Source organism: Sinocyclocheilus rhinocerous, unplaced genomic scaffold, assembly GCF_001515625.1.
Source record: "Sinocyclocheilus rhinocerous isolate Xijiao unplaced genomic scaffold, SAMN03320098_v1.1 scaffold1708, whole genome shotgun sequence".
Lineage (NCBI taxonomy): Eukaryota > Metazoa > Chordata > Actinopteri > Cypriniformes > Cyprinidae > Sinocyclocheilus > Sinocyclocheilus rhinocerous.
This window is the reverse complement of record NW_015648635.1, coordinates 363,756-375,373: the sequence shown is the minus strand read 5'-3', so window position 1 is coordinate 375,373 and position 11,618 is coordinate 363,756. Positions and strand designations below refer to the sequence as shown.

The 11,618-nt window shown below is 38.5% G+C and overlaps 2 protein-coding genes across 2 annotated transcripts in view; one reads left to right on the top strand and one right to left on the bottom strand.

The window, feature by feature from the left end:
* Positions 1–1,111: 1,111 nt before the first annotated feature.
* Positions 1,112–5,166, bottom strand: LOC107710114 (uncharacterized). Its single transcript, XM_016514830.1, has 4 exons — positions 4,315–5,166; positions 3,721–3,773; positions 3,537–3,637; positions 1,112–3,230 (listed from the first exon to the last, which is right to left on the bottom strand). Exons 1-4 carry the CDS (start codon positions 5,097–5,099, stop codon positions 1,464–1,466), a joined length of 2,706 nt encoding a protein of 901 aa, XP_016370316.1. The 5' UTR covers positions 5,100–5,166; the 3' UTR covers positions 1,112–1,463.
* Positions 5,167–7,744: 2,578 nt separating this feature from the next.
* The window catches only part of foxp2 (forkhead box P2), a 104,771-nt gene continuing 100,897 nt past the window's right edge, over positions 7,745–11,618 (top strand). The window contains exon 1 of the mRNA XM_016514831.1: positions 7,745–7,919. The gene's annotated coding sequence lies outside the window, so the exon portion shown is untranslated. The remainder of the gene's footprint in view (positions 7,920–11,618) is intronic.

Genomic DNA, 11,618 nt, shown 5'->3' with positions numbered 1-11,618 from the left:
AAAGTTTGGGACTGAATATTGATCCCCATGACACTTTTTGATACAAAGGCTCATGATGAAATGCTTTTGCATTGTTACGTCGCTCCCCAGTCTAGGGGTATTAGTAACGACGAACAAGGTTAAATAATTTAAGAGAGACAAGGAGGTCTTCCAATCTCCAGCACCAGCATTACAACCAATACACTTAATCTGGTCAATTAAAATTTTAGGCTTTTAGTTTAAGTAAGAAACAAAAAGGAAACAGAAATAGTCATATAGTCTCAGGAGGGGGTTAAGCCAAAACAACAACAACAAAAAAATCAACTCTTTCCATGGTTAAGGAAAATCGAACTTACCTGCCTAAAAGAAACAAATAAATTCCCTCTCTCCCTTACTAAACCAAAAACAGGAGAAAACTATTAAACAAAAGTTGGCACCCACATCCCTACTCAAAAAGTAGTAATTTGTTACAATATGTTAAGTTTCTTACAATTTGACATTGGGTGACACACAGCACAACAATCACATAATCATACAACAGATTCAATCTACAAAGTAAACGACAACCACAACAGTTAGGTCTGGGGCAGGAGAAAGGTACCCTCTCCACACAATGTGCTTAGTTCTTACTCGGAGCTCGAGCCGAGCCTCGGGTTCGAGCCTCCTTCGCTGACAGCAAGCCAAGTTGGTCTACCATTATCTGGCAGGGCTGAATGGGCAGGCGAACCCGTGAAACAGCAATACAACAACATCCACATCTTATTTAAATTCCCCAAACATAATACACAAACAAGCATTACGTCCTTACGTCCTATTTTCTGTAATTGTCCAGTTAAAATATCTAAATAAAGATACATTTACTTAAGAAGCAACAATGTATGTGATATTAAGCGACTGTGTCTTTAATATCAGTGTATTTTGTCTGATTTTTCTTTTTCTTTTACACTTTTACAGGATGCACTAAATGAAAATCAGAATATGTATTCATATCTTATGCACTTTTGCTTGTGTAGTAATTTTATCTTCTTTTAAGGACTTTTTGATATTTTTACTGGAAAACAAGGCAAAAAAGACTAATTTAAAAAACTTGTAAAAAGGTAGAAGTAAAAGCTCAAAAATGAAAAGATTTAGTATCTACTGTATACTTTTGACTGTATTTCATTGAGATATATCTGTGAAAACAGTTGTTTCCTTTGACACTACAAGAGGGTTTCTGTCATTTAATTATATCACAAAATATGGATTAGCACATTTCCACTATTCCAGCAGTTTGAATTTAGGATTATATTAAAAGACTCCTGTTTCAAATGGGACTTTTAATGGGAACACAAGTGAGGAGAAAGAAAGAAACAAAAATGCCACCTAAATCTCATTTTGTCAAATGATTTTGGGCCCGTAGAATCACTTTGTGTCAACTTTCATTTCAGAGTCACACAATTTGACAAGAACTGCCTCAGAAACTTTCAAGAACTTCCTGTCTGGTCTCAGTCCACATTGACAGCCCCGTCCAGACGCTGCTTCATGCCCTGGCCGCACCACCAGCACAGAGAAAACAGATAGAGGGCCATGCAGGTCGGTAGGTCGTAGAGATACGTCGTTATGAAGATCACAAACAGAATAGCATACACAAGAGCCTTGGCCATGTGACCCAGCGAGCAGAACTCCCTCCACCATGATAACAGCCTACTGCTGTTGCCGTCCACCCAGGACAGGTGAATGCTGGGTAACGGCGTGGAGAGTTCATCCTCTTCATCCAGTCGCTGGGGTTCTTGAAAGTTTCTGAGGGTCTTCCCAAGCTCAAAGTCTTCCTCTGCAAAAGTGACCTCTCTTTCCTTTGCAGATGTTGTCTGAAGGAGGTGCCTGGATGGGTAAATGCTAACTGTTGGATAGGTAGGCAAGTGGGTGGGTACAAATTTGGTAGCATGACTCTCAAACTCTTTCTCTTCTCCATCTGTGCAATTGTCATCCACTGCTTGGGAGTCCTCTACAAGCTCTTCAGCACTAGCAGGTTCTATAGTTGTCTCATTCAGTCGCTCCCTCATTTTAAGTCCTTCGTTTGCCTCAAAACGCCTCTCTTCGTTTTTCAATAGCTCTGAACCGTCTTTGTTAAAAATCTTGTTCGACGTGCATAATTCGTTCTCATTAAATGCTTCCCTCTCACACGATGAAACGCTCTGTATTTCTGCGCTGTGATCCGTAGTTGTCTCATCTTGTCCTTTTCTACTGCTTTCCGTGTCCTCTTCATGTAGATCTCTACAAAACGCCCTCATTTCCACCTGCTCCTCACTGGCGTCTTTATTTATATCCTTCCTTTCAGAAGAAGATCCCTCGGCCTGTCTATTTGTAAGCGGCACGTCCCTGATCTCCGTAAATGTCAGGGTGTCTTTGACCGCTCTGTGTGTGTTTTCTTTAACCTTTGAGGTGTCGGAGCTGCCCATGCATTCTTCAGGTGCGATTCCATCTCCGGCTTCTGAATTCTGAGTCTCAGTGTCATGTGTGGTTCGAGTTTCGCCCCCTGGGCTTGCTTTGGTCGTGTCTTGACTCAAAGATCCGCTTGTGTGCTCATGATGTGGGGCTTGGCGGTCACGAGATGCCTCTAATTCACTTACCGCCTTCTCTGGCTCCGATCCCTGGGCAGAACATGGTAGGGTAGTGACCCTTGGCTCTTTCACTAGTTGGTAATCCACAACCTGATCTCTAGAAGGACTCATGCTCAGATCCTTTGATTGCTCTACAGGATCAGATTTTACAGTTTCCATTGCTTTCCTGTCAGCAGACTCTTGACTGGGGTCTTTCTCAGCTCCCTTGTCCTCCGTCGAGACTACGACTTTGTCCCTTAAAGCTAGAACTTCTGACTTTGGACGGACACATACTTGGTCCTGCGTATCAGTGCCATTAAGAAAAGCTTCCCAGGCCTTAGAAGCCGATATGGCTAGGTGATCTTCTGCCTGATGGCTTGTTTCACTGTAGGTATCTGGAGGGTTTGCTTGGGGGGGTGTTGTTGTGTTACTGCCCCAATCCAGGGAAAGCAAAGGGATCTGGTGGTACATTAGTATTGGTGGCGTGTCCACGGCTTGTAGGCCGTGGACAACCGGCAAGTCGGTTCTACTTGGTATATTCAGCCTTGGGATGGATGTGGTACTTTCATCTGTGTTGGAAATACATGCCTTCTGGGTTTCCATTGCTTTCTGAGTTAAGTAGTCCTGCACGTGTGCCAAACGAGCAGCTTGATGTTTCCTACGACGATCCACCTGTCAAAAAACACAATATGGAGAGAAAAGGTGGTTTTCAACAGACTTTATTATGTCATGTTTGTAATGAGAGGCACTTATTGAGTGGAATATAATGTTGCACAATGCAAAATGAATTTATCTTTACTAATAACTTCCTACTTTGCATTTAAAGAGATCGTTCACCCAGTTGTTCAAAGCCTGTATATTTATCAATAGAAAAAACAGCTGGTTTTATTCTGGAAAACTACCCCTTTTATTGGTGAACTACCTCTCTAAATGCCCGCCTTTATCTCTGGACCTTGACAGAGCACTCATTGACCCTACCAGAGTTTTGCAGCAGTCCTTAAGGGATTTGCAGGAATTGATTCCTACTTCTTTTTCTGTTATGTTCTCCCTAGTATGCCTGGCCTTGGGTGTGACTTGTTCTGGAGAAGAAGAAAAAACTCAAACTCGGTCTCTTGTCAGAATCAAAGCTCCCTATTCCCAGATCTCCACATAAGAAACCCACCTGAGATCTCACCGCTCGCCTCTGCAGGTGTCGCCTCCCAGTAGGTCTTTTTACTGTAAATATGTGCCAAGTTTTCAATCACACTCACCAGCCATGTGTTCAAACATACCATCTCCAGTCAAAACAAAAAGTGCTTGATTGGACAACCAGAGAAATACATTTAGTTTAGAGTTACACAAAAATTAAGTTGACCTATTTAACAAAGTTTAGCCATGAAGCGTAAAAGGCTGGTTTTTAGTTCCGCTACTGTAAGGTGTTCTGAATCATTTTTAGTGCCGCTATGCAATTGGTAGGATGTTTTGGGTGGATGCCAAAAGTTTTGCTATGCGACTACTATCCTGCATAGCAACACAATCCTGTTTTAAAGACTATTTTTTTCTTCCAGTGTACATATATGGAATTTTTTGGACAGTTTTTTCATCTACAAGGCTAAAATTGTAAGTCTGATTACTTGGTAGAAGTAACAGCTCTTCAACAGTCCGATTTACTGTATCATTCACATCCGGGATGAGTTACACACCAAAGTTCAAATCCTTAACACTAAGCATGAGTAATAGTGATGATTCAAATGTATGTTTTTGCAGTGTTCCCCACCTGATTGTTTTAAGGCAGCTCCTGATACCTTTTTGGTTACTCTCCTCTACCGACTTCTCCTTTTCACTCTCTTTCTCTTTCAGATCGCTCCTTCGTCTTTGGTGGCAGAAGACAATGTAGTTCGTCCCTCCATTGTTGGCCCAGAATATTCCAACAGGACTTTCATACCACAGACAGAACTCCACCCGCAACCCTTCGACCTGGAACGGAGGCATCAACACGAGGTGGAAAGAGAAACAGTCCGTCTCGCCATCGCTGGACCCAGGCATGTACTCTGCTAGCAGGTCGAAGTGGCTCTGCCAGCCGTCCAGAGTGACACGGACGTAGATGGCCTTGTGGAAGCAGAGGTTAAGAACGCGGATGATGCCGTGGATTGTGGTGGATCCAGGGAGCAGCTCGATGCACTCCAGCTCCAACTTCTGCTGCTGAAGTCTCACCTCCATGTTCTGGTGCAACGCTGGGATATTGAAGAGGCAAGAGATGTAGTATTCCTCAGCTTCTCTACTATATACCTCCAGCTTAAATGAATTCTGGTTGTCATACTCCTTCACGGAAACCAGGTCCAGACCAAAGGCATCCGCAAATGACACCTTTCTTCGTACGGCTACCAGTGGGGGGTCAGGTTCCACCTCCTCGGATTCATCTCCAGAGCTTCCCTCTAATATCCGGTCCACCGTTTTCTCCAATTTTACGTTTTCCTCATTGTTTTTCATTATCCAGTCCATACAGATGGGAAGCTCCAGGTTGCAGGAGACCACAGAGGGTACAAGCTCTTCCCCAGACATGCCTGGGTAATGCTGGATGGCTAAAGCCTGAGAGAACAACACTAACCGCCTTAAACCCTCACTCGCAATGTGACTAGGCACAGAGCATCAGGTTGCAGCTGAACATTGTGTGGTTGCCAGGCTTAAAAATAGCTGCGAGTGCTGCCGAGCTATGCTGGACTTCCTGGTCACTAGTGTCTGGTAGACGTGGGACACTTTGATGTGTTCATGTCGTCTGCTGAACCTGATAGCTTTGATAAATGCTTTTGAATTATATATGTGTATCTGTACTGAAACAACACAATGCTTCTGTTTGGAAATGTAGAAGAGACCGGGGCTAGTTGTCACATGGGCAATTGGCTCAAGTTTTATATAAAACGGTAACTATGAGTTTTAAATGCTTGTGGTTTTGTATTTTAGCATCAAACAGCTAAACTAAAACCAATTTTTGTGAATTCTGGTCTTGAAACAAAGTTTTACAATGGTCATATTTTGTTATATCGGTTGGATAAGCAAAGAAACATAATAATTACCACACTGTCAGTGTCATTACATTCAGATAATATAATGAAAATATGTAAGGTTTTGGCAAGTTGTCATATTTTTTTTATATTTTTATACAATTTATAAAATTCTTTAATGATTGTTTCTTATGTTTTATTTTATAGTTTATATGTTGACTGTGTCTTGAATTGTTTTCTATTAGTTTTCCATTTGATCGAAAAGCCTTTCAGCCAGTTGTGCATTTTAAATACGTATCGTTTAACATTGCTTTTATTACATTTAGATATTATTTCATATTTCAAACAAAGGTATTTTTATCAAATAATTGTCAGTGAACAGTAGGTTCCTATTGTGACAACTTTTTTTTTTAATGTAGCCAAGACATGAATGACTAAAATTGACTTTAGTAAATATTTTTACTTCATTAATTTATAAAAATTTACACTTTTTGTTTATTTTATTTATGTGCTTTTGTCTTTTATTGTATAGCTATTTAATCAATGGTAGATTCTTATGAAGTGTGAATTCCAGAAAACTTTTGCGTTCAGTTTTTTTGTGCAGTATTACAATTAGCCACTAGGCGGCAGTGTCTAATCAAAGTTGTGTGCACACTGTTTGTTTCTTTGAGAACCAAAAGTGGATTCCAAAACATTCCTGTAGGTGGCAGCAAACCCTTATGTTTCATTCCAGCTTTCTCAAAATGATTTTTCTCCCCTAAAATCCATATAGAAAATGCATGTGTTTTTATTTCTTTGTGATAAAACCCATGAAATGATGCATTTTCTTGATTAAACCTTTTATTTAAATGCATGCATGTGGTGAAAAGAAGGCAATAAATATTCTATTTCTGATCAATTAACAAAAAATTCCTAACACCTCTGCAGACATCTGACAGATATTTATTATCAGATATTGGAAGTGTTAAAATGTTCTAATAAAACCAAGTCAAAATCTGCTATGCAGCCTATTTATTTAAATATGCATGAACAATATTTTGATTAGATGCAAATATACAACTTTTTTTTTAACATGACCATCCACCCTTTATACCATTATCATATTTAATAGAGATAGTTTTTGCTACCACAACATGTAATGAAGATAGTTAATTCAGACAGGGACAGGGATAATTAATTCACAAAGGGAGACTTATGATATTATCAATCTTTGATCTGAAAATCATTTTTTCCCCGTTTTATTTCAAGGCAGTGGCACACAGTTACAGTACAAATATGATGCATAACTCACCATTACAATATGTGTATCAGCTAAAGAGCTATAGTAATTCAAACACATAAATGGTCAAAAGCAAACATTTTTTCACAACATCAGTTGATCACTCAAATAAACAATATTTAATCACAATAAAAAAAAAAGCTGATTATCTACAGTGTTGTTCAGCTCGAGGTGTATTTAAATGAACCTGGGGTGTGTGAACTATTTAGCAAGTGTTGATAAATTTCATGCTCAAAGAAATAAAAATGTTGTGTTAAAAATAAATAAAATAAAGCTTGAATTTATTTTAAACAATTAAGGAAATAAAAAATAAAGAAAAGAAAGCACACAAAACAAAGCAACAAAGCACAAGAATTCTCAGTTGTTCCTTTGTTTTCAATGCTCTTCCACATTGCTAATCTACAGATTTTTTAATAGTATTTAACCTCTACAAATGACACTTTTAATGACTATATTTATTTGTTTGTTTCATTTGATTTATTCATAATAAATAACATATAAAAATGGATTATTTAATTATAAACAGATAAATAGGAATTAAAATTTAATTAAAAAAATAGTGATAATAAAACTGGTAAATAAAAGAAAAAGTAAATAAATGATAGCACTTCGCATTCCTGTTCTTCATCTCTACTCGTCTCTTTAACAAATGAAACAGTTGATCAATATTGTTTATTCTTAATAGTGTATTTAAGAGACCCGATTAACAAAAACTTCTAATGACTGTATTGTTTACCCAGCAGGTGGACATGAAGTCACGTGGGGTCGCAGTACGCCAAAAAATAACAACACCCCCCCCCCCCCAAACTCAGCCGATACATTGCGATGTATTGAATCGAGATACAAAAAACAAGCCGCCGCTTCGCGTTGCGCGTCATGCAAGCGCATTCAAACAGGAGTCGGTGTTACTCGGGCGTTTTTTTACAGTTGCATCGGTAACAACAGCAGCACACTGACTGAAGACAGCAGCGTCTCGCGACTCCGAGCGGAGGAATATCAACAGCGCGTGTTGTGCGTTTGTTTTTAGCGCTTTTTTAAACCACCGAGTCGTAAACAAGCCAAACTTTAGCGTCCGCGAAGGAGATACATTCACTTCTTTTGGTGAGTTTTCATGTTTATGCCTTTCATACGAGTTTGACTTCACTGAGAAGTTGCAGACGGGTTGTTTAGTGCTTGTCGGCTGGTTTATTTGTTGTTTTGACAGTTTTTGTGTTGTTAGAGAGTTTGGGAGAAGTCAGCAGGCTAACGTTACTGTGATTCTGTTCTTATAAACAATAAACAACCAGTGACAGTTTTGGCATATTAGATCTTTTTATGCTCAACAACTTTCGTTGTGTTTATAGCAGTGTTTATTTGTGAATTTTAGTTCTGAAACAACCTGTGTGAAACGTTAACATGCATTAGTTTGATATTGAAAATAATACCACAATTTCTATCAGTTTAACAGTAATCAGTTTTAGTTAATTCATTACGGCATAAAATGTAAACATGTAGAACGTGATCTATAATTGATTTAACTACATTTACTGTTTGTACAGTTATTCTCAAATGATTATTAGTGTTTCATAGGTTTATAGTTTTTCATTTTAGAAATAAAAAATAGGTCATTTATTAATTTTAATAGTGTCAATATGTATTATTAATTAATGTAAAAATTTGTCATGAAGTGTAAAAAAATACTTATAACAAGTGATATTTAAGATTATATATATATATATATAATAAATAATGTATAGTAGATTTTATTATTATTATAATTATAATCAAGGTTAACATTAATCTTACCGTGGTTGCTTGCTCCATTTCCATAATCCAGAGTGAATTCTTCATTGCTTTAGAGCTGCTCACAGCAGCAGTGAGTGTCAGGACAGTAAGGTTGATGTATTGGAGTGTTAATGGACAGCACTCCTCTTAAGACTCAGCCACATCTACTGCCAGTGCAGTTTCAGTGGGTTCAAGGGATCTGGGACTAAATCAATAGGGTACGTGACACTTCTCTTTTTTAAACAAGGTGTATAGTATTACAGCTCCTATCATGGCTGTGATTAGCTCTGAGAGTTTTGGTTGCAGAAGCACCTCAGTTTCACTCCGGCAGCTGTGCAGGTGAAGTGCAGGTGTGCATCACGGCGCTTCGTCACTCAGCGCTGTGTCGCTTCAAAGAGGCCGTAATAGCAGTAGTAAAATTTCAAACACATACACACACACCTCGGCAGCCCCAGACGTGCTCTGTAAAGTGAAGCCCGGCCCTTTGTTAGCCCCACGCAGTTCTTCGCAGGTGATTTTAATTAGCAGTGTTTCAATGAGCATGATGTTTCACGTACGACACATGGAGGGAGGGAGGCACAGCTGACCCACGACAGGAAAGAGGGGCCTAAATTCGAATGATCCTGGTGTTTTTGTAGTCGCAGCCTGATTACGGCATTCATCATCGGCTGGGGTGTGTGCAATGCACTGCTTTGCGCTAAAAGGAAAAAGACATCCTTTTTTTAGTAATGTGTGTGCATTGAGTAAAATAAAATCATTTGTCTGAGTTAAGATGCCACGGCAAGCTGAATACTTCTAGGTTATTCCTTTATTCATATCGAGAGTAATGTGGGTGGGACTGTTTCATTGTTTGAAATCATGAGTTTAAATTAATAGTTTTCACCAATATTTTTTTTAATGAATAGTTTTCTTTCATAAGGCATCTAACAAAAATAAATAAATAAATAAAAAATGCACACCTGAACTTGAACTTAAGGTGTTTTTAGGGTTTTTTGTTAGGGTTATTATCATCACAATAAGCAACATATTACCCTTTGTGTGTTTTAATATACATCTCTAAACGGTCATAAAACGACAGGAAAGAGGGGCCTAAATTCGAATGATCCTGGTGTTTTTGTAGTCGCAGCCTGATTACGGCATTCATCATCGGCTGGGGTGTGTGCAATGCACTGCTTTGCGCTAAAAGGAAAAAGACATCCTTTTTTTAGTAATGTGTGTGCATTGAGTAAAATAAAATCATTTGTCTGAGTTAAGATGCCACGGCAAGCTGAATACTTCTAGGTTATTCCTTTATTCATATCGAGAGTAATGTGGGTGGGACTGTTTCATTGTTTGAAATCATGAGTTTAAATTAATAGTTTTCACCAATATTTTTTTTAATGAATAGTTTTCTTTCATAAGGCATCTAACAAAAATAAATAAATAAATAAAAAATGCACACCTGAACTTGAACTTAAGGTGTTTTTAGGGTTTTTTGTTAGGGTTATTATCATCATCACAATAAGCAACATATTACCCTTTGTGTGTTTTAATATACATCTCTAAACGGACATAAAACTCTAATGGCAATTAAGCCGGAAAGCCTTCTGTTAGTATCCATGTTAACTTCACAGAAATGTTTCCATGACAACCTTCATGCACGTTAAGGCAACCAGAGGTGATCAAGTCTTTTTTTCTTTTTTCCCCTCCCTTTCCTTTCCTCTTGCAAGAGTGGAATTTGTGTTGACAGTTCTGGCCTTTAATGGCACTTTGGTGCCGCGTGAAAGTATTTGTTTACCGGGATCATATGCTGCTAGCTGTCAGCCTCGCAGAGATTGACTTCTCCAGATAAAAGACTGTATTGCATGCTTAAGAGGTCTTATGTGCCGTAATTATCCACATCATCCTAATGACGTTTGGTGTGCTTCAGTAACTAAGATACTGAGTGCTTCCTCTGAGGTCACCGATTAGAAATAAGAAATGCTTTTTTGTTGTATTAAAGCTTTTTCTTTTTTAGTGGGTGTCAGTGGATGTGAATTTTATGCTTATTTTATGGATTTAAATGTTCACTGCATTGACTAATGGAATGTTACTTCTCAATCTGAGGTTGCAACGCTCTAGACCTTTCGTTTGATTTTTTTTCCTTAAACATGGCATATAATCCCCAACTCTAGTCTTTTGACTGCGATGGCGCTCTTTCACACGAACGATATCACATGACCTTTATGGAGAGGTATTAAAACACCCATAAGCGTCTTATCTTAGTGCAAATGCCCTTGAAATTATTCATTGTATGCTTAGCTGATATTATCAGTGCTGAAATGTTTTGTCATACTTTTTTTTTTTTCAATTTGAAGGCATGACAGGGTCTTTTTGGCTGAAGGCACTGATTTATTGAGCGTTTTAGTCTCTGGTTGACTTAAAACCCCAGTCGTTGTGGATGAAGGGGAGGCGTCATTTGTAGTAAGCGGCAAGGTCAGCTCCGCTTGGACCAAACTTGCCCATAGCCTGTGATGAGAGGAAGTGTGGAAGTCGACTCGATGCTAGTATTTATGATGCTTTTTACACCAGGCTTAGTTTCAGCAGCTATGTATTCTTTAATTTTTTTGGCACAAATAATTTGGTTATTTAAAAAAAATATTTTTAAAGGTGACATATTATGCCCCTTTTTACAATATGTAATATAAGTCTCAGGGGTCCCCAGAATGTAACTGTGAAGTTTTAGCTCAAAATACCCCACAGATCATTTATTATATCATTTTGAAAATGCCTATTTTGAGTGGATGCAGAAACACGCTGTTTTAGAGCATGTCTCTTTAAATGCAAATGAGCTGCTGCTCCCCGCCCCCTTTTCCAGAATAGAGCTTTTTACATCCATTACAGCTCATATCTGCTAAAAAAAACATCTGTTTTGGTTCTGATTATCATGTTTATCGCTCTGAAATCATGCGTTTTAAACCACATTAGTTTAAACTTCTGATATAAGGTTTTCTGAGTGCACACATCCAAAGCACACGGACAGAAAGCGGCTGTCACAGCATGTGAGTACTAAACTAA